Source organism: Dryobates pubescens, chromosome Z (assembly GCF_014839835.1).
Source record: "Dryobates pubescens isolate bDryPub1 chromosome Z, bDryPub1.pri, whole genome shotgun sequence".
In the NCBI taxonomy this organism is placed as follows: Eukaryota; Metazoa; Chordata; class Aves; order Piciformes; family Picidae; genus Dryobates; species Dryobates pubescens.
The window spans coordinates 42,587,159-42,611,016 of record NC_071657.1 but is presented as its reverse complement, the minus strand read 5'-3'; the positions used below and the strand labels follow the sequence as shown (position 1 = coordinate 42,611,016).

The 23,858-nt window shown below is 41.5% G+C and overlaps 1 protein-coding gene across 1 annotated transcript in view; it reads right to left on the bottom strand.

The window, feature by feature from the left end:
* The window catches only part of SMC5 (structural maintenance of chromosomes 5), a 74,764-nt gene that overhangs the window by 42,003 nt on the left and 8,903 nt on the right, over positions 1 to 23,858 (bottom strand). Inside the window, exons 5-13 of the mRNA XM_054177766.1 lie at positions 21,787 to 21,921; positions 20,650 to 20,790; positions 15,393 to 15,554; positions 10,387 to 10,458; positions 9,469 to 9,724; positions 8,219 to 8,373; positions 5,358 to 5,471; positions 2,511 to 2,605; positions 1,069 to 1,201 (exon numbers count right to left, since the gene is read on the bottom strand). Of these exons, the coding sequence (XP_054033741.1) occupies positions 1,069 to 1,201; positions 2,511 to 2,605; positions 5,358 to 5,471; positions 8,219 to 8,373; positions 9,469 to 9,724; positions 10,387 to 10,458; positions 15,393 to 15,554; positions 20,650 to 20,790; positions 21,787 to 21,921 (1,263 nt within the window). The remainder of the gene's footprint in view (positions 1 to 1,068; positions 1,202 to 2,510; positions 2,606 to 5,357; positions 5,472 to 8,218; positions 8,374 to 9,468; positions 9,725 to 10,386; positions 10,459 to 15,392; positions 15,555 to 20,649; positions 20,791 to 21,786; positions 21,922 to 23,858) is intronic.

The following is a 23,858-nucleotide window of genomic DNA, read 5'->3' as shown; positions in this document are numbered from 1 at the left end:
TATACCACTACCCAAGGTACTAAGTAGTAAAACATATACAATACACATTTTTATTACAAACATATTCAGAATAGTGGCTTGTCTTAGCCAGTGATTTTTAATTTGCTGCCTACTGAGCCCTGGAAATGAGAAAGGGCTGATAAACACAGTGGTGGAAGAACTGCAGTTTGAAGATGAAAATTCTTAGAATAAACATTAAAAGAAGAGCTTTTCATCTAGGATTCCTTCTACTTTTACTTCCCTCTTCGTCATTCTCAAGAGCCTTAGAAACACAAAAATCAGGAAGGAGCAACAGTTAAGTGAAACAGGAATTGCTCTCTAGTCATACTGCCTGTTGCCCAAGACTGTCAAAAAACCAACTCTGTTCTCAGAGACACTATAGTTCTCTCTCTGTGTAAGACAGACAAAAGATGTCCAGCACAGGCAGAGAAGTGAATAAGGATTTAAGCTGAGAACTGTTGTGTATGTTACCCATTATAATCCATCAACAATGAGCTTGCAAGATCTCAAGACAGACTGAAGCAGGGAGATTACTCCTAGTGGGAGCTCTTAGCCTGTTTCTAAAAATCAAAAAGGTTTATATACTATTTAACACATCAACTCTAACTGAAGCCATAACACCATATTTGCTGGAAACTGAACATTTTAATGTACTTATAAAACAAACCAACCCAAAACCAAAAGAGTTTTAAGTGTTACTTGAAACACAGCAGTACATGACAATGCTGACCTATTAAGTGGTCGATTCAATTTTTGCCCCAAATGACTCAGGCAATAAAGTTTCATTATAATAACAACTTCATGTAACGGTCTCAGAACAGTATACAGGTGAAAGATGTATTTCACTTTACTCTGTTAATTACTTCATTAGATAAGACTGGATTTGTTAAAATGTCCTGCAATATGTTTGCATATAATGAACTCTTTTCACTTCCAAAAGCCAATAAAAGGCTAAAGCAAATTTTTTCTTTTTTTTTTTTTTTTGCATTCTCCACCTCTATTGCAAAAATTCTTTGGCAAGTTAAACAGCAGACCATGGGTATGTTTGTACTATTTAGGACATCTCACCCTTTCAATCATGTTTCTTGTCTTCTCTGTTCCCACAGGGATATCATGAACATGGTATTGGTAGCAAAGGTAACTCATCACAGGATGAGGAGCATCAAATAACTCTCGTAAATATGAGAAAAATCCGTATCGGCTGGAGGAGGGGGAAAAAAAGCATGCGTCAGAAATACAATTTGGCAGGTAGGCAAGCTGAGGTTACTGAACCATCAGAAAGAAGTCCTGCTAACCCAGAAATGAAATGGTAGAAACTTAATTCATACAGAAAATTCTACAATATAGCTCTATTTGGTTTGGCTGAGCTGGAGTTAGTTCTCCTCAAAGCATCATTCCAATGCTGTGTTTTGCAGCAGTTGATAACACAGCAGTGTTTTGGCTACTGTTGAGTCCAGGTGTGGTGGATTGAGAGAGGGCCTAGCTCTCCCTCCACCACAGAGAAAGAAACCACAGCTAAACTCAGTTGGAGAAGCAAGGCTGTATTTACAAGCATATATAGAATGCAGGTTATATATAACACAGTATATACAGTATTTTACAATATATATACAGAAATATACAGCAAAGACAAGTAACACAACAAAATTCCCTCCTTGAGGAGGGTTTCCCTCCCTGTAACCCCCTCTCTCCGCCACCCCCCCCCCCCCTCAATTTTTTCCCAAAAAGGGGTTAGAGAGAGAAAAAATGGCAGTTATTAAGGAAAAGAGATGTTATTAGGCTTCAAAAGCACATGCAGGGATTAGTTCTGCTTATCTCAAGGTCAGCTCCGGCTAGTTTGCTGAGAAGCAGACAGGCTGGAAAGGCAGAACAGGCAGGAACTCAGGAAAATTCCAACTGAACTAAAACTTAAAGCTGCATTCTTGCAATCTACCAACGAAATTCGTTTAGAATATCATGTTTTCATTTTGATACCAAAACATTCAGCCAGAGTGTTCCAACACTGCCCCTTTCTTAAAGGCACAGCCTCAAACGGTCACACCAGGATGCGTTTTTTCATTTCCCCACTCCAAGAGTATGCTGAGGGGCAAAATTCTGGGAGGGGACACAACTGAGTCAGCTGACCCAGACTGGCCAAAGGGGTATTCCATGCCATATGACATCAACTCAGATACAAGAATGAAGTGAAAGAGGGAAATGGAGGGATTCATCCATGGCATCTATCCTCCTGAGGAACCACTAAGCTTAGAGAGCTGACCATCATCCTGCTGATGGGAAACAGAGCCTAACAACTCTCTCTCTCTTTGCTTTTGCTTTCGTGCAGTCTTTTGCCCATGCTTATTATTATATTGCTTCTATCTTATTATAGGCTTTTATTATATATTTCCTCTGTCCATTTAAGAAGGGTTTGGTGGGCATTTGGCCCCTAGGCCAGGGCCAAGCCAGCACAATAGCAACACCACCAAAGCACTGTATTTAAAACCATTGCTCATTAACAATCAGATACATACTGTAATTCTTCAATAGGTCTTGAAGGTAAGCTTTCAGCATATGACTGAGCAGGTGCACACACGGCGTTCACTCTGAGTTTCTGATGATCACGCATCTAAACACAGATTAGATTGTTTGGTAAAAGAGAACAGAAAAAGTCACTATATGAAAATCAAATATTTATTCTTGATTCATGGAACTGGAATTATTTGAAACTGACAACCTCTGGGAAAACCCACAGTAATCTACTCTGGCTCAGGCACGACTGACTTTTCTAAAAGCCAAGCTCAGTTAATGTCTCTACATGAAATCACCTATGAGAAAAAACAAAATTCAAGAAATCCTGAGTCAGATGCTCAACCTAAGTCTAAAAGTGGATGTAATAAGGAAGTCCAGGCTCTACAGGTATTTTGCACAGATAATGGCAGACCACTGGCTACAGAGGCTCTGAAAAACCTGATCCTAACAGAGCAGAAAAGATTGAGGATACAAATGATCAATCAGTTTATCTGCTTTAAAGCAGCCTTGCACTGGCTCAGGCTCACAACCATGGAGGCAAGACAAGCCACCAGAACTTCAGATATCACCATTACTGTTCACATACACAAAAATTCCTACCTTCTATAAAAAAGACTGGTCTTCAAAAACTGTAGAGTAGGTTGCCATTAATCATGGGGTTTCCCAGCACTTGGGAAGCATTAATGACAGTTAATACCACATCTTGTGGCTTTTTTCTCCAGCAAATGCATCAGGTGTCTGGCTCTCAAAGGGAACAATCTCCCTATCGCTCCAGGAAACAGCAGTGTTTAGAAAATAAAAGCATGATTCACTGCTTGGACTACTGTCTTCTCACAAAAGCTAGCCTCTTGCCTCTTTAGTCAGGAGACACTGGAAAAGTTTGGTATTGAATTTGTAGCTTCCTGTTCTTGTCACTTTCTTGTATACATCCTTTTATCCTCACATGATTACTGCCTTGTAAAGGAATTCATAGAATACCAGACTGGAAGGGACCTCAAGGATCACCTAGTCCAACCCTTCATGCTAAGAATATAGTTTAAATGAGATGGCCCAGCTCCCTGTCAAGCTGGGTCTTGAAACTGTCTAATGTAGGGGAATACACCACCTCCCTTGGAAGTGCATTCCAGTGCTTGAAACTCGTGAAACTTTTTTTTTCTGGCATCCAGTCTGAATCTCCGCAATATCAACTTATACTCACTATTCCTTGTCTTCACCATGTGACTCTTTGTCGAAAGGGAGTCTTCCTCCTCATGATCACAGAATCATAGAATGGTCTGGGTTGGAAGGGACCTCTGAAGGTCATCTAGTCCAACTCCCTCTGCAGTAAGCAGGGGCATCCTCAACTAGACCAGGCTGCCCAGAGCCCTGTTCAGCCTCACTTTGAATACCTCCACAGGTGTGGCCCAAACCACCTCCCTGGGCAACCTGTTCCAGTGTTGTACCACCTGTTCCCAACATCCAATCTAAATCTGTTCTTCTCTAGTTTGCCCCTTGTCCTATCACTACAGGCCTTTGTAAACAGTCTCCCTCCATCCTTCTTGTTAGCCCCCTTCGGGCTGCTATTAGGTCTCCCCAAAGCCTCCTCTTTCTCCAGGCTGAACAACCCCAGATCACTCAGCCTGTCATCGTAACAGAGGTGCTACAACCCCCTGATCATTCTCATGGCCCTCCTCTGGACCCGCTCCATCAGGACCATGTCCTTCCTATATTGAGGGCTCAACCTGTACACAGTATTCCAGGTAAGGTCTCACCAGAACAAAGCGGCAGAATCGCCTCTCTGGATCTGCTGGCAACACATCTTTTGATGCAGCCCAGGATGTGATTTGCCTTCTGGGCTGCAAGTTCACACTGCCTGATCATGTCCAGATTCTTGTCCATCAGCACCCCCAAACCCTTTTCCGCAGGGCTGCTTTCTATCACCTCATCCCCGACCCTGTATCGGCAATGAGGATTGCTCCAGCCACCCTTTACGTACTTTGTACTATGAGGTCTCCCCTAAGCGTTCTCTTCTCAAGGCTGAACAAACCCAGCTCTCTCAGCCTTCCTTTGTAAGACGGGTCTTCCAGTCCTCTGATAATTCTTGTGGTCCTTCTCTGGACCCTCTCCAGCCTGTCTGCATCCTTCTTGTATAATCAGAGACCAAAACTGTATACAGTAATCAAGGTGCAGCCTGACCAGCGCTAAGTGTGAGAAAGACATCTTTATCTCTGCTTGTGACACCCTTATTAATGCAACTCAGTATCCTGTTGGATTTCTTTGCCACTGCAGCACGCTCTTCACTCATGCTGAGCCTTTTGTCCACCAAGACTCCCAGGTCTCTCTCCACAGTGCTGCTCTCAAACCAAGTGGCTCCCAATCTGAGCTGCATTCCTGGGATAGCTTTTCCCAGGTGCAAGACCCTACACTTGGCCTCATTAAATTTCATACAGTTCCTTCTTGCCCACTCGAACAGCTTATCAAGGTCTTCTTGGAGTGTGGCTCTCCCTTCTGGGGTGACAACTTCCCCACTTATTCTTGTGCCATCAGCAAACTTCATCAGGTTACTCTTAATTCTAATATCTAAAATATTAATGACGATATTAAAACAGCCTTGGGCCCAATATTTATCCCCAGGGGGCCCCACTAGTGACAGAAGTTATTTCTAAAAAGGAAGATTTTCTTACTATTCCTGCATCCTCCAGCTGGTCTAGGCTAAAAATCTTACTCCAGAATAAAATATTTGAATACTTTTTATTAGCTATTGTGTTGATTTTGCCAATCAAAACTTAATAAATACAGACTATTTCGTTTAAGAGTTTAGGGCTCCTACATCAGTATTTAATCAATTTTTGGAACTGGTGCCTACTTACTTCCAGAAGAAACACCTCCATATCTTCTTGACTCTCAAAAACAAAAGCGCTCATATCATTGGCAGAAACGTGATTTTCAATATATTTAGCATGTCTATTGTCTTTCATATTGATCTGATAAAGGAAGGTAATGAGAATGTGATTTAATACAATTGTACTTAACTCTTCCACAACCTCCCCACCCCCCAAACATTTTAAGCAGTCAGGTGATACCCAAGAAAATAAAGACAATGTTTTAATGTCTAAAAGATACATTTTCTGGTTTTCTGCAACCAGTTCTCGTGGGAGGAAACCTACAGTAACTCCGATGTCAGTGTGTTTAGTTCTTAGCAACAGAAGATTCTAGTTCTGGCAATGTAAGATACAAGTATTTATTGTTACTAATAAAAAGTCATTTCAAACAATTCTAAGCACATTCAAGTTAAGAATTGGTATAAAATATTCAACTAATTTAAAATGTAGCAACACATGACTGAAGCAAGTTTGCAATTCTGAAGAGGAGCACACTGAAATTCTTCATGCTTATTCTGTGCCACACACACAGCAAAAAGATGGGATAATTGTGTAGGGATACAGTAAAAGAAGTCACTTTGAAAATTCAGCTCTGCTATTCCTAGCCAGTATAGCATGTGTTGAACAAAGACACTTAATGAAAGCAGAGATAGATAAAGGTGTTTCTGTTTCTGCAGCTGGCTGTGCAAAGCAAATCAAACCATGAAAACGCTGGGGATCACAGTGATATATTGCAACCTTTGCTAAGCATGGTGTGCTACAAGGGAAGGTATTAAATTGTAACTACCCCTATTTTTTTAAGCAGCAAATAAGAACTACTTAAGTCTTAAAAAAACGAATGTACCTTAGAGAAAATCTGCAATAGGCACCTTAATAACAGACTGCTCCTTGAGGAGGGAAAAGGACAGAACCACACCCCAGCCTAGTCTAGTGGAAGGTATCCCTCCCTGACCATAGCAGGGGGGTTGTAACTAAGGTCCCTTCCAACCCAAAACATTCTATGATCTTACTCAACATTGAGTATTACTGAATTCTGCCTACAGAATTTAAATGAAAAACAGTTGTGGTGGGTTAACACCCAGCCCCTTCATCCAATCTTGACACATGGTATTCAAATCCTCGATGCAAGTCCCTTGTTATCCTGGCTTGCTCTCTCCCAGGGCATTCTCTCTTTCTCCCTCTGGTGATGGTCAGTGTAGGTGGTGCTTGAACTGGGCAGGGATGAGGATTCAATCAGACAATGGAACCCACTTCAAGAACCATCTCATAAGGGACTGGGCAAAGGAACATGGGATTGAATGGATTTACCACATCCCATACCATGCACCAGCTGCAGGGAAGATCGGCTTGCTAAAGACCACTCTAAAAGCCATGGGGGGGTGGAACCTTCAGGAACTGGGAAAAGCACCTAGTTCAAGCCACTTGGTTAGTGAACAGCAGAGGATCTGTGAACTGAGCTGGTCCTGCCCAGTCCGACCTGCTGCAAACAGTCAATGGAGATGGAGTTCCTGTGATTGCTGAGAAAAACCTGCTGGGGAAGTCATTGTGGGTTTTTCCTGCTGCTGGTGGGGGCAAAACAACCTAAGGGATGGTCTCAGCTGAGGGGCCGGGTCACACCTACTGGGTCATGTTAGAAACTGAGGACATTCAGTGTATCCCACAGCGGAACGCGACTCTGGCTGAGAGGGGACGAACTCAGAGGGGGCAACACTCATCAATATATTATAGTCATTGTGTAAATAGTTACAAGTTGTTCTAAGATTTTCCCTCCTAGCTTAATACCAGCCTAGTATCCAGGACTCAACATACACACCGCACACCAATCCAGAGAGCTTCTGGGTCATCTCACCTGCACCTGTTCCTGCTTCCCTACAGCAACAGACTGTTCCTGATGTCCCTGCAGCAACGGGCTGTTCCTGATTTTTCTCTTTCCCTTTCAAAGACAGACTGATTCCCGATTCTTCTCTACATCCCTGCCCAGTTCAAGCACCACCTACACTGACCAGCACCAGAGAGAGAGACTGCCCTGAGAGAGAGCAAGCCGGGATAACAAGGGACTTGCACAGAGGATTTGAATACCATGTGTCAAGATTGGATGGGGTGGCTGTGACAGGAGAGTGGAAGTGGAACAGAGGGGTGGATTGTGGTGGGTTAATGCCCATTCTGTAAAAACAGGATGGAGGGCCTGCAAGCGCTTAGCCCTCCCTGCAGGGTGTTTTCCCCCTGGGAAACTGAGTTTGTTCCACTTCCCCCTCCCGGCCCAGCTAGGGTATAAAAGGGAAGGCATTGGAGTCATTAGCCTCTTATTGCGTCCTGCCTCTCCTGCATGAGAGCTACTGTGGCTGCCTTCCTGCTCCTCTGCCGAATGGTCGGGCCTGATCCTTCTCCCTGCTGCCTCTGCGCCTCTTCAGACAGAGACTGCTTCCATATTCTTCTTCTTTGTCCCCCTCCCAACCATCCTTGTTCCTTGCCCTTGTGAACCTTACCTGTTATTGTTATATGTATATATATTTTGTTTAAAGAAAACTCTTTACCTCTGTACTTCCAAGCCGACTCCAAATTATGGTTTGGTAGATTTGCTCTTTTCTTTTTTTTCCCCCCTTTCTGCTGGGAGGGAGGAGGAAGGGGCGGGGAGAGATTCTCAGCCTTGTCCTCATCTGAGCTCTTAACTCCCAGTTAAGGCTTAAACTACCACAACAGTTCACCATACTAATGTATGTAACTGTACACATGTAACTGGCAGCTCATTTCAAGATGTCTTGAAAGTCCTAAAGTAATTCTCAAAGTCATGCAAGACAAATAAACTAAACATTAACTGGTTAGCATGATACACAAGTAAATTTTCTTACTTCAAGCATCATGGGTTCACAAACTATTTTTTCAAACTTGTCTTTGTTCTTCCTTAGCCACATAAGAGCAGTGTGTGTGTCTTGGAATCTCACTTTAAGATGCTCTTCCTTCATATTCATTATATTATTAAGCTGTCCAAGGCGATCAATTATTCCTGTGATTTAAGGCAGTTTTTTTAAACAGAGTACATAACAAGCACACATTTTAACTAGCATTTTTCAGTATTTGTTGACTATGATACTCCAGCAATAGGGTTGTTAGGACATTAGAAGCATTATTTGCTTCCCACAATCAATATGCTGATTACTGTAAAGGAATCTTAAGAACTATTAAAATCCAAAACAAGATCAAGACTTACGCAAAGGATAACAAAAAGTGGTAGCACAGGAATTTAATCCTAAAAATATCTCTGCTCAGAGTTTGCTCTACCTTTGCATTTAAAACCAAAAATGCTTCAATGCAAAAGAGTGACAGTAGCAACACAAAATTTCCAAGTGTTATTCTATGTGTGCAGAAACCAAAATGTGTGACAACAGACTGTGCACGAAACCATTTGCTATTTATGAGAAACAGAAATCAAACACTCTTGTGATTCTCAAGGCAAAATACAGTGTCTCCTTCCTCAGGTCACTTGTCTCTCTAGACCTCAGTTTATTCTTCAACTCTGTAACAAGTTAAGCATTAGACAGAGGTCGGTGGAAATGTACTACGCTCATTGAGGAATTTATATACAACACTGCCTACTACTCAAGCTATATATTTTCTTTCTTAGGAAGAACTGATTGCAAATCCTAGGCTAGTATAAAGGAATTTATTATCAATAAGGTTATTTCAGGTGCACCTAGGAAGGACAAAAGCAGATGATACACTGCCAAAGAGACAGTGTGAAATGTTGCATCTTCAAAGCAAACTGCTTCTGGTTTGATTTTTTGATTCCTGCGAACAGTACACACCTTCATTTAATAATAGAAAAAAATGAAAATAGCAAAGCAGTCTCCTTAATGAGAGGAAACAATTTTTTTTAAGCATAGTTTTAAGGCTAATTGTCACCTTTGAGTCTTCTTATCCTTTCTATTTTTAAAATAGTTTCTGCTATTTTTATTAAAAATGGAAACAGACTGCTGTACATGAAAGATGTAAATACATGGCTTGAGGTAAATGTCTCAAATAATCTTACTACAGCAGGACAAGTAGATTCTGTACAAAGGAAAATGCAAAACAAAGCAAAACAAAAACCCAAGTAACTTACTTTTCTTTTCCCTCTCTTTGTTTATTTTCTCTGCTGTTATATCACTGATATCACTATCAATATTTGCCCTTTCTTCTTGCAATTTTTTCAGTGCATTATTAACAGCATCTGTTTGTGGCTTAAGATTCTCACAGACTGCCATTGTATTCAGCTCATTCTTCCAATCATCTATCATCTTGTGGGTGTTGTGTATTTTCCTCTGTCTGTCCATCTCTTCATCTTTCTTCATTCTCAATGCTTGATGAATTTCTTCAATCTAAGAGTTTTGAATATTTCCAACACTGAGTTTAGTATACAAAATCCACAACAAATAAAATATCTGTGCAACTAGTATTAAATGCTGGTGTAACCATGCATTAAATCCACAAGAGTGTTATAATTACAATAGCCCAAGAAGATTTTTGTCAAGATTTAGGAACATTTAAGCAACAACACAATCAATCCTTTTAAATAAATTTTTCAAGTTTCCTTATTTTTACAAAAGCAGAAGCTTTAAGCTTAAGATACTCCTTAACACACTGGAAAGTCACTCTAAGAATGCAGAAAACCTGTAACATGAACAGACTGTGCCACATTGACTCTGCATTTTTACTAATTTATAGAACTCTTGACTGAGTGCTTAGATTATGCTCTGCAACTCTTTTACAACATATCTTTGAGTTTTCTTTTTTTTAAAATGCCCAAACTAGGCATTTAAAAGATTTACTGTGTATACTGGAGGAAATGAAGTGCACAAGCACCTTGCACCCTTTTCTGAGCAATTTTCCTCTCCACTAACAAAACAGCAGACAAAACCCTCCATGTTTTACTGCAGAATTTAAAAAGGAGCATTTCACCTGAATGCAGTATGTGCTATAGCTAGTATTAATATATAAGCAAAGAAACACCAAAAAAAGTCACAAATATCAAGACTCTTACTTGTTTGTCTTTCATCTCCAAAGCATCTTGCTTCTGTTTACATTTTTGAGAAACTTCTTTAATTTCAGCAGCCTGCACAGAGTAAAATACTTAGAAAAACATTCTGTATATGCATAACTAAGCATAATACTACACTGAGCATCACCCTTGCTCAAAGCAGGTTGCCCAGGCACTTGTACAGCCAAGTCCTGAACACACTGGTAGCATACTATACTTTCTCTACAAACTTAATTCCTCCTTCCATGAACCTTCAAGGCTAAAAATACTGCAAACAGAACGCTGGAACACTGCAGAAGGATGGAACAATCCCTGAGCTGGTTGTCAGGGATGGGGAACAGAATACCCCTCCAGTAATGCAGGAGGAAGTAGTGACCTGCTGTGCCACTTAGATCCTACCAAGTCAAATGAGTCTGGATGGCACTCATCCTAGGGTGCTTAGGGAGCTGACACAAGAGCTGGCTAAGACACTCTCCATCATTTATCACTGGTCCTGGCTAACAGGGGAGGTCCCAGATGACTGGAGGTTGGCCAGTGTGATGCCCATCCACAAGAAGGGCCAACAGGAGGATCTGGGGAACTATAGGCCTGTCAGCCTGACCTCGGTGCCTGGCAGGGTCATGGAGCAGCCATGGAATGCCATCAAGCAGCATGTACAAGACAATCAGGGAATTAGGCTCAGCCAACATAGGTTTAGGAAAGGAAGGTCCTGCCTAACCAATCTGATGTCATTCTATGACTGGATGACACACCTGGTAGATGAGGGCTGTGGATATGACCTACCTAAACTTCAGCAAAGCTTTTGACACAGTCTTGCACAGCATCCTCCTGGAAAAGCTGGCAGCCCATGGCTTAGACAGGTGCACCGTTTGCTGGGTTAAAAACTGGCTGGATGACCAAGCACGGAGAGGGGCTGTGAATGGTGCCACATCCAGTAGGTGCCTGGTGATCAGTGGTGTCCCCCAGGGATCAGTACTGGGCCCAGTTCTATTCAACACCTTTACTGATGACTTGAATGAGGGGAATCAGGTCTACCATTAGTAAATCCACAGATAACACCAAATTGGGAGGGAGTGTGGATGGATCTGCTGGAAGTTAGGAAGACAATTCAGAGAGACCTGGACAAGCTAAGTCAACAGGCTGAGGCCAACGGTATGATTTTAACAAGGCCATGGGCAGGTCCCACACTTTGGCCACAATAATCCTGTGCAGTGCTACACGCTGGGAGGGTGAGTGGCTGGAAAAGTGGCCTGGCAGAGGGACCTGGAGATGCTGGTTGACAGCTCACTGAACATGAGCCAGCAGTGTGACCAGGTGGGGTGGTACAGAATTAAACTTGCATTTTGTAGTCCACTGTTCAAATGTTTTCAAAGAGTCTAAAGCAGAAACTATTCTGTGCTCCAGTCACACCATTTTAACTTTTCTACAAAACAGGCTGATGCGTTTTTTCAGAATTTGCATGTTCTACACACCCAAAGCACAAAATTTTACTAGTAATTCTTAGTCTAACCAAATCTTTTAGAAGATTTTTAAACTCAGTCTCCTCCCAGGCAAAAATCTTCAACACTATGCCTGGCTTTTTGCCAAAAGAAATGCAAACAAGACATAATGAAGGGGTGCTTCATCTCTGCTTTTACATATATGTCTTCAAACCAAGAGTAATATCTCAAAAAGCAGTCAGGATTACAGTTATTTGACAATGCATGTAAGCTTGGACCAAAGGGCCTTAAGTCAATTACCTTCCCTACAGGTAGGTCTGTGTGTCCAAAACAGAGAGGACTTAAGATACTAAACTGCTTTTCTTTAGTGCCAAATTTCAATCTAGCTTGAAAAAATACCATCTTTTGGGCAAAAAATGAGTTATACAGCTTTAACGCTAAAATAATTCATTAATCAACTCCTGCTGGCTTACAGCGTAATTATCTGTGAAATGCTTGCATCTACAAAGACTTCTAAGTTACAATAAATTCAAGCAGTATTTACAAATATGTGAAGAACCAGCAACTTCAGCAATTTTAAGGCATAGTACTTAAAGTTTCACTTTTGCCTTAGGCCAAAACTAACTCTCCTTTAACTCTCCTTTAAAAGAACTTATTTCTCACAGTTCAACTAAGAAAGTATGTGGGACAGAAACAGATTTCAGCACCCAAAAACCCAAAAGCTACCGTCACAGAAGTTCAAGAAGTAGCACTACACCTCCAAGAACTTAACTTGTTTGATGTCATACCAATTATTCATGCAATGACCAGGTATGGAACATATTCCCTTAAGCTTTTTTCCAGTTTTGGACTCTGTGGGGGCTTACTCAAGATGGAATATTAATCATCCAAATTAGACCTGGTTATCTCATTGAGCATCAGAAAAACTCTCAGGTTTAAAAATGTCTTATAACATTACATAAAACATAGCATCAGTTATAGATTATAATCAAAATAATGCAAAGCAGTACTGGAGTATCTCAGTTTCAAATGTAGCATCTTTCTTTTTTCTTTTCTTCTGGAATCTTGTAGAGAAAAACTGGCTCAAATTAAACACCACTTCAGCATACAGCTAGCCTTGTGAATTTAATGTGCCAAAGCCTCATTTGACAACCTTAGCCTGAGTAGAAAACTACATTGATGCAGGAGTGAGTTATCAGCTTGCATATTTCTGATTTTAATTTCACAGTTCTGTAGAAAACAGCCTATGATGAGTTAAAACTGCAATACTGTTTTGTCCTTGCTTTCTCTTACTGTGTGATTTATATTACCAACACACAATAGTGTCTACATGACTACAGCTCAGTACTGCTAAGAATTGTGGTAGCAATAGCTCAGCAGAATCCTCTCCCATTTGCAAAAAAACAAAAAAGAGGAGAAAAGATAATATTAATTAAAATGGAAGTTAAGAGTACAACCAAGGAGGGTAACATCAAGCAAAGAAAACAAAGCTTACCACTTAACAAGCATGTAGGCCTTTACTGTGTTATGAAAACGAATTTCAAGCTTCTAGCTGTTAACTTTCCTCTAAGGAAGTACAATTACTCTTTAGACAACAACAAAACTCCACAAAACAATGAAACCAACCATTCCCAAATAAGCCCACCTCAATAAAACTGTAACAATTTCAAACACTTTTAAAATGTAGGCATTTTGAACCACAGCACAATAAACTCTTGCAGTACCATGGAGCACAGAAATTAGAAAATACAGTAAGCAAAGAGTTTTCTTAAGTTCAGTAAGTACTATTGCCTAGTAGAGTTTAAATGACAACAAAACCAGAAGTGGTGAGAACAACCATCAGCTGGCTTTATTGGCTAGTCTTTCTGGTTTGTTTCGGTTTCATTGGGGTTTTTTGTTTGTTTGTTTTGGGAAGGGTGTTTGTTTCATTTTTTAAAATTACATGGACTGTATATTAGTTCATAATGCACTAAATGCCACTGAAGGATCAGATCCTGATTCTACAAGACACTTCACCACAGCTATCCTCTACAGGTATAACTGGTATTGCCACTCCAAGTCCCTTGATATGATCAGTTGTCTTCAAACATAACTCACTGTAGCAAACATTCTCCTATTAAAATTTAAATTTGGTTATCCATTAAAAATTTGTGCAGGCTATTCACACCATGACTTCTGTAGCCTCAATGGTAGTTGATAAGTTAGAATCCTGCAGAGAATTACAGTACATTTCTTTCTGTCATACGGATATAGTAATTTTCCATATGCCTAGAGAGAGCAGCTATTCAAAAACCAGAGAGTAAGCTGTTAAGGCATTGGTAGTTTTATCATTAAATTCTCTTGTGCTTAAAAGCATTCACAAGCAATGGAGGATTACTTTCTAATGAAAAATTTACACTTTACTTATGGAATCAGGTTAAGTACTAGAGGAAAGCTCTCAAGCCAGAAAAGTTTGTTCTTTAGTTTAAATTAACCATCCAAACAGACTAAATTTTAAGAAGATACACCACATCCACAAACCCAAGCTACAGAACAGCTGAAAACAGGCAACTAATTCAGTGTAACTATCTAATGCAGATAGAGTAACAGGCTGGGGCTGGAGTGGCTGGAGAGTGGCCAGGCAGAAAGGGATCTGGGAGCAGTGGCTGACAGTCAGCTGAACATGAGCCAGCAGTGTGCCCAGGTGGCCAAGAAGGCCAATGGCATCCTGGCCTGCATAAGAAATAGTGTGGCCAGCAGAAGCAGGGAAGTCATTGTGCCCCTGTACTCAGCACTGGTTAGGCCACACCTTGAGTACTGTGTCCAGTTCTGGGCTCCTTAATTTAAGAAGGACATTGACATACTTGAACATGTCCAGAGAAGGGCAACGAGGCTGGTGAGAGGCCTTGAGCACAAGCCCTGTGAGGAGAGGCTGAAGGAGCTGGGGTTGTTTAGCCTGGAGAAGAGGAGGCTCAGGTGAGACCTTATTGCTGTCTACAACTACCTAAAAGGAGGTTGCAGACAGGTGGGGGTTGGTCTCTTCTGCCAGGCAACCAGCACCAGAACAAGACGACACAGTCTCAATCTGCACCAGCAGAAGTTTGGCTCAAGGTGAGGAGAAAGTTCGTCACAGAGTGATTAGCCATTGGAATATGCTGCCCAGGCAGGCAGTGGAGTCACTGTCCCTGGAGCTGTTCAAAAAAGGACTGGACGTGGCACTTGAAGCCACGGTTTAATTAGTCATGAGGTGTTGGGTAATAGATTGGACTTGATGATCTCTGAGGTCTTTTCCAACCTTATTGATTCTATGCTTATATCTCTGAAGATTTTGAAGGTTCCATTAATGGGTTTTTCAATTTTGCATACTCTTACAAGAGCAGATTTTCAGAGCTGCTGCTCAAGGTATCCCATGTTTTACTGCTTTTAATAGAACAAAAACATGGAGAGGTAGTGAAAACCAAGGGTATGAATACTTCAGGAAGACGACTTCTGAAGTAGATCATTATGGCACACTAGGAAGGAAGAGGTTATTGCTTTACACTTTACAAAGCTGAACACAGAACATCTGAAATACTACATACATGAACTGACCTTATCTCTGATTTTCATTTCCAGACTCTTAATATATTCTTCAATTTCTTGGATTTTTTTTGTTATGGGGGACTGCATTTCTTTCAGATTCTTCACTTCTTCTTTGGCTTGGTCTCGGCTTTGTTTCACTTCCTCATGCTGCCGACGAATATTTTCATATTCCTTGGAAGAATTGCAAGTGAAATAATTAAAGACTTCTGTCTTCTACTTCAGTATTTATACTGCTCTAACATTCAGTTGTACATGACATGTAAGAGAAAGCCCTCATTCAGAAGCTAGTATTAGATTAATTGCTTAAGTAATAGAGTCACTGTGATTAGGAGATACAGAGATCATTCAGTCCTCAGTAAACAAAACACACACATTTCATGGTTCTTAAATATCATGCAATTCAAATAGAAGATGAAACAACCCATTAGTCTACATTTACCTTGCCTGTGGGTCTATTTGGGATTGGTGTGAAAAAAAAAAATTTTAAGCCACTTCTGTCAAGTTGAGCACTACTTACACAGAAGTCCTCATGTGTGGTAGGTTGAGAGAGGGCTTAGCTCTCCCTCCTCCACAGAGTAAGAAACCACAACTAGCCCAGTCGAAGGAGCAAAGCTATATATTTACAAGCATATATGGAAAGCAGGTTATATATAACACAATATATACAGGTATTTACAACATATACACAGAAATATACAGCAAAGAGAAATAACACAACAAAAATCCCTCCCCAAGGGAGGGATCCCCTCCTTGGAACCCCCTCTCTCCCCCTCTACCTCCCTTTTTCCCCAAAATGGGGTTACAGAGAGAGAAAGGCAAGTTACTAAGGAAAAGAGTTGTTAGTAAGCTTCAAAAGCCCATGCAGGATTAGTTTTTGCTTATCTGAAGGCCAACTCCAGCAGTTCGCAGAGAGAGCAGGCAGGTAGAACAGGCTGAACCCCACACACTCCCCCAACTCCCAAACGAAACTGAACTGAGGGAAAAAAAACATTCCAACTGCTCCACAATCTAAAGTTGCATTTTGTCTATCCACCAATGAAATTTGTTTAGAATATCAGAATGTTTTGGTTCTAGTACCGAAAACATTTAGCCAGAGTGTCCCAGCACTTTGTTTGTCTTAAAAGCACAGCCTCAAACTGTCACATCATGCTAAAGAGCAAATAATGGTAGAAAACTTCAGGAGAAAGGAAAGGAAGGAGCTGGACAGATCAGAGCCAGTAACAAAATACTACTGAATTAAACTAAGGAGAGAGAGAGAGCAAAACTGAACTGCAGAAAACAAACAAAAACTCCCCTATAAACCACAAATACCAGAAGTCACTGTCTAGGGAGGTTAACTAGAGACAGATTATGGAGTAAAAAGAGATGGTAAGCAGTGGGGTGACCGAAAGCCTGTACTTCAAAGAAGGTAGGAATTTTGGGGAGAAAATAATTCAGGCTGAAGAAGTCATTAACTATTGATTTTTTTTTGTTTTATGCTCAGTGGTGGAAAAAATCCCAGCACACACACAAAATCTGAACAACCCCCCCAAATAAGGTGAAAATAAAACAAATAAACAATGTGACATTTAATGATTGTTAAAGATTCATGAGAAAAATTATTGTCAGAGCACCAGGGGGAAAAGAGCAGATAAGGTATTTGGGGGTACAAAGGAAGGGAAAGCTGTTGGATTTGGCAGGCAGTAGAGAAAGTCTCTGGTTTAGAGCACATGCCTGGCTTATTCTGAGCTTTGATGCATTTAAGTAAATAAGCAAATAAACAAATAGCCTTCAAGCTTTATCTGCAACAGCTACCTTTGCTTTATCTGCTACCACTTTTGCCTGGTTGTCACAAAAAATCAGCCTGCTTGTAAATGCATTAGATTAATCACAAACAAATCAGCTTAGGCTATTAAATCCAAATACTTTCTTCATAGTACTTCTTTCACAAAGCCAAATAATATTTGAAGAAAGCTGCTGTAATTCTTTGATGCAAAGTATAACTGGTAGCCACCATTTGAAAGTTACTTTCACTTAGCTGATTGAACAAGTGTTTGAAGCTAATTGAAATTTACCTTTGCTTTAAATAAGGTAGTACATTTCAAGGCTGAAGCACATACACATAACTATATATGTAGATATTCCAGTCCCCTAATCATCTCAGTAGCTCTCCACTGGACTCTCCCCAGTAATTCCTTGTGCTTCTTGAACCAGAGAGCCCAGAACTGGATGCAGTGTTCCAGATGAGGCCTCACCAGGGCAGAATAGAGCAGAAAGAGAACCTCCCTTGACCTGCTGGCCACACTCTTCTTAATGCATCTGAGGATGCCATTAGTTTTCTTGTCTATGAGGGCACATTGTTGGATCATAATCAGAGAAGGAAAAGAAGAAAGGACACAGCTTGGCCAAAACACATTTTTAGAATTATGTGGTTTAAATGACATTTGCAGCAGGAAGAATGGCCTATTATGCTGCTATACTACCTTAAAACTAGTACACATTATTGTATACTGTACTACTTTAAGCTTAAACTTTCAGAAGGTAAGAAAACCCCTTTCTTTTAAGACTCTGCAAAAGAAGGGTTACCCATATCGACTGTAGCTCCTTAAATCTGCACACGGACTGTAGACAGCACAATCATTTGATAGAAGTCACATTAAGGTACACACAAGAACACAAAACATTCCCTAGATCCTTGGGTCCACATATTTAATATTGTACTTCTAATAATGAAATGTAAAGCAAAAGCTCCAACACCTATAAGACATATACATACATAAAAACTGTGTATAATTCTCCCCATAAAGAAGCAGCTGGCACTGACTAGAAGAAACATGTGACTAGAAATATGAAGAGGAGTCTTCAGAATAAAAACAGAGTTCCATAGTGGTCAAACAGTAACACAAGCTCAGGACTAGACTTCCTCTTTTCCACTAGGATCAAGAATCAATCAAATGCCGTATTTCAGTTGACCTGTTATCATGAGTTGAGGCTGGGCTAGCCATTAAATTAATGATAGACACTCTCTATTAACCCCTCTCACCTCCCAGGTGAATAGGAAGAGACTTAGGGGTTCAAAAAAATGCTAAAAGCTTTAAGAGTAACAGTGACAATAAATAGATATTTAATAATAGTAAAAGGTATACAAATAGATACAGAATCAATATTGAACTCTGCTGTTGATGGTTGTACCACCATTGACACCACAGGGCAGGCAACAAGGGAGTCCCAGACTCAGTTTGAGACAGGAATGATTCTGGCATTAGATGAAGGAACATGCAGATTGGAATTAATGAAGAGGGCTTAACCCTTGCGATCCCTCAGCTTTATAATGAATATGATGAATATGGAATGGGATACCTTGTTGGTCACATTTGGGTCACCTTTCCTCTCCTCCCTACAAATGCAACATTTTGACTTAGAGTCCTTTCATTCATGGCACTGTTGCAGCCACTGTCTGAGGGCAGTTGCTGGATGCATGCAGAGCACATGGAATTGCAAAATACTTTCTGACCAACTGCATGCTGCGAAGAGCAAAATAGTAACATTCCATGTGTACCAAGAACAACATTCTCATGTGTTGGCACGGTTGATTAGAACACACTGCAGAGGCCACCTCCTTGACACACTGGCACCTCTTACTGGGAAAAGATTTTACTATATATATATGGCTGGGTTTTATTGGTTAAGTGTTTGGTAAGAAAGAGAGCTGCTCTGAGCAATAGGCAGATTGGGGTGTTAGGGCTTCTCTAGGGACATTGGTTAGGGAATTTGGCTAGGGCTTCAGTTTAGGGATGATGCTAAGGATATGCTGGGGACTTCTGTTAAGGACAATCTAAGACTCTGTAATGCTAGGAATTCTACAACACAGTAATAAAGGACTTCCTGGAGAACTTCAGAGATTCTCTGCTCTGCATTTCTGGAATCTCATTGCTATACAGCAATGGAGTTTGTGCCTTCATTTGTGACCGAACAGCCTCTGAATCAACAGAACAACAGATAGCACACAAACGCTGATGGACAGCTGGCCCTTTCAAGGAGCAACAGTTAGCACCTCAACACAGTTTGGCAGATGTGAAGACATAAAGATGAATTCTCCAGTGGCAAAGTCTGTGGCTGAGACCGAGCAGGGTTTGCATAGTGTGCACACACCTTTTATCAACTCTGCTGGACAAGAGGTGAGCAGCCATGGAAAACCCATTTTAGAACAGGGCCATGTGCTAACTGGCGGCAGAAAAAGCTTCCTACGGAAATGTGTACGGGTTTACAGCCATGTCTCTCAGTAACTGGCTTGTATGGGCAAAGCAGGGAAGAAACTGCAGTTAAGAGATGATGTACCAGAAGAAATTACTCTTAATTGGAAAGTGATTTGCACCATGGCCCACTATGTCCCTCCTGTGTCTTTGAAAACAGCACAGGAACTGAGGCTTTCTCAGGAAAAAGCAGTGTTAAAAAATACCTGCTGCAAGCTTCCTGCAAGTTTCAAGATTTCCCTCTGTGGTGAAGATTTATAGTTTTTATGACTAATAAGCAGGCTGCCAAGAACTTCAGAACTCAGTTATCGTCCACTCCCCCCACCTCTGGCTTTCCTCTGCACAGATCTGGTTTTCAGCACCAAGAAAGCTAATGGAAAGGAGGCTTTGAAACCAAAAGCAGTATTCATGCAGATGAGACATTACTTCTAATGCTTGAAAACCTGTGCATTTCTGAAGACAACAGATAGCAAACAATGGAAGAAGGTTGCTGATTCCACCATTGACTCTTCACAGCCTGCCCCCATCCCCTGCCCCCTTCTCTGCCCCTTACTTGCATTTTTTTGCCATTTACAGGAGATGTTTGGGGTTTTAAAGTGAAAGTGCTGAATTTTGTTACAAAAGATGTTTTAACATTTTGTAGGTGCAGACCCTGGTAAGGATAATGACTATAGAGTTGGTTTTTAATTAGAATGGTCTTGGAGATTTGATTTTTAATGCCTGCAATAATTAAACAACAGGAATAATAAATAATTAGTAATTATGATAAGTATTAATAATTGTAATAAAGTATGTTAAGTAATAGGTAATTGTAACAGAATATGATTAAGTTTGGCTACATAACCAAGCAAATGTGATCATCTGATCAAAGTTAGACCAAGAAGAGTATTGCTGGTCCTTGCCTGTTTGCACCAAGCAATTGTAATCACGTTCAAGCTACTCTGCGCAAATAAACTTTTGGCATATTTCTAATACTGCAGTTTTAGGAAAACCAGATTAGGTAGGAAAACACTGAAAAGAAAATAAAAACTTACCACCCAAGGCCTTTTTCTCTCAAGCATCTCAATTAAGTCAAGATGGCGCTTGCGCTCATGGTATCTGTCAACGTCTTGTTTGTATCGTTCAATCCTCTGCTTCATTTTCTCCAAAGAATTAGCTTTGTCTCTGCACAAGTTCTGTAAGAATGCACATTCTCATGTTTTACAGTATCTAGAGTGTGAAAAACCTTTTCAGCAAAACAACACCTGTCTTGCACATTAAAGCAGAAATTCAACACTAGAGAGGACATTTTAGTACAGCAGTAATTAGAGAGGAACAACCCAACAAGGAATTGTTCTCGAGCTTTCTGTAAAAACAAACCTAATGTAAACAGAAATCTTAATCTGAAGAAGGTATTTTATTTTCTCAGGAAGTTGCTCCCAACAGCTCAAGCCTCCATAAATTAGTGTTTCTAAATTACTGTAACTAGCTTTGATAAATACAAATAGCAAAAATGGCTGCAAAAGATCTTGTACAGTTTCACAGCAGAAGCCTGTGGTTGCTATGTGAATGCAGTACGTATAAATTGACATGTGTGCACTCAAGCACAAGAATAAACAGCAGAATAAAGGATTAAAGTGACAGTATGGCCAAGGACACACTGTTCTCAGAACACTGTTCCCAAGACATCATTTCCACCAGTAACAAGGAAGACATTAGTTTTCCAACCATCAATCAGCCTGCACTCTGACAAGATCATAGGACAAGTAACTGCCTAGGAAAGACCCTGTGTCCTAAAACCAGGATGGCAACAAGGTTGAAGCTCACTGCATACACTGCCCCTTCTCCTCTATGCTAATATTCCAAATTGTGAAATAACAGGTAGCTGGCAGCAATCTCATCCACAGTTTATGGAACTGACCAGAAGAGTTGTTGTCAGTCAAGAATCACATGGAAGTGATGAGCACTTGACAACAGGCATCCCTTGTCCTCTTGCATCCAGATAACTTGCACGCAAGTCTGTGCTTACAAGCATGTAACTGTCAGAGTGAGTGAATTCTGAGAGATGAGTGTGGTAACACCACCTTACCACAGACTTTGTAAGTATCACCTTCTAATTCCATCACAATTAATTTTGTTATGCTCATTTCCCTCCTGTGACAGCCCTCCATCTCTATAATGTTCATGTTTACCTCCAGTTCTCTTTCTTTTTCTCTTGAGTTTTTCAGTTCACAGTGAAATCGGTACATTTCTGGAGGACCAATGGATTTTTCAGTGGCTTCCAGCAACTCAATCTTACTCAGTTTTGCAAATTCTCCAACTCTGTCCTACCACAAAAAAAGTTACAAAAATACAGTATTAGTTAAAACAGTGCAATACAGTAACACTGGATTTAAATTGAACAAGTTACTCCTTATAAATATCACCTGACTTTCAGCTCTATGCCATATAGGTCTGGCATAGTTAAGCATGGGATGACCAACACAGGGTAGGAGCCAAACCTCCCTGAACATTTTTAGTATTTTATACATGTTTTTCCTGAGAGTTGTTCTGGGATTATTTAAGCTTAAATTTTAATTCCTCTTGGCTGGTTGGCATTTTTTGAGGACATGGGTTGGTTCATTACTTTTGAATTGGCTATTATTCTTTTGAATAAGGCAATTTAGTACAGTTCTCAGGCAGCTGGGGCTACACCTTCCCAGTAAAAATGCTATTATTAACTCAAAAGTTAAACCACACAGAATTTAATACTAAGGCTGGTAGCCAAGTGTATCAGGAAGCATTACAGTATCACAGTATCACAGTAACTAAGGTTGGAAGAGACCCCAAGGATCATCAAGTCCAACCTGTTCCAACAGACCTCACAACTAGACCATGGCACCAAGTGCCACGTCCAATCTCCCCTTGAACACCTCCAGGGACGGCGACTCCACCACCTCCCTGGGCAGCCCATTCCAATGATGAACGACTTGCTCAGTGAAGAACTGTCTCCTCACTTCGAGTCTAAACCTCCCCTGGTGCAGCTTGAGACTGTGTCCTCTCGTTCTGGTGCTGGTTGCCTGGGAGAAGGGACCAACCCCCTCCTGGCTACAACCACCTTTCAGGTAGTTGTAGAGGGCAATGAGGTCACCTCTGATCCTTCTCTTCTCCAGGCTAAACAATCCCAGCTCCCTCAGCCTCTCCTCATAGGGCTTGTGCTCAAGGCCTCTCCCCAGCCTTGTTGCCCTTCTCTGGACACGTTCAAGTGTCTCAATGTCCTTCTTAAACTGAGGGGCCCGGAACTGGACACAGGACTCAAGGTGTGGCCTAACCAATGCAGAATACAGGGGCACAATGACCTCCCTGCTCCTGCTGGCCACACTATTCCTAATACAGGCCAGGATGCCATTGGCCCTCTTGGCCACCTGGGCACACTGCTGGCTCATGTTTAGGCGCCTGTCAATCAGCACCCCCAGGTCCCTCTCTGTTTGGCAGCTCTCCAGCCACTCTGACCCCAGCCTGTAGCTCTGCATGGGGTTGCCGTGGCCAAAGTGCAGCACCCGGCACTTGGCCTTGTTAAATGCCATCCCATTGGACTCTGCCCATCTGTCCAGTCGGTCGAGGTCCCTCTGCAGAGCCTTTCCACCCTCTAACGGACTAACATCTGTTCCCAACTTGGTGTCATCTGCAAACTTGCTGATGACTGACTCAACCCCCTCATCCAGATCATCAATGAAGATGTTAAAGAGGATGGGGCCCAGCACTGATCTCTGGGGGACGACACTGGTGACTGGCCGCCAGCCGCATGTGGCACCATTCACCACCACTCTCTGGGCTCGGCCCTCTAACCAGTTCCTAACCCAGCACAGAGTGTTGTGGTCCAAACCACGAGCTGACAGCTTAGCCAGCAGTTTGCTGTGGGGGACGGTGTCAAAGGCCTTGCTGAAGTCCAGGTAGACCACATCCACAGGCCTGCCCATGTCCACCAGAGGGGTCACCTGATCATAGAAGGAGATCAGGTTGGAGAGGCAGGACCTGCCCTTCCTAAATCCATGTTGGCTGGACCTGAGCCCTTGGCCATCCTTCAGGTGCGCCAGGATAATCTGTTCCATCACTTTCCCTGGCACTGAGGTCAGGCTGACTGGCCTGTAGTTTCCAGGTTCCTCCATCCGTCCCTTCTTGTGGATGGGGACCACACTGGCCAGTTTCCAGTCATCTGGGACCTCTCCAGTGAGCCAGGACTGGAGGAAAATGATGGAGAGTGGCTTGGCCAGCTCATCTGCCA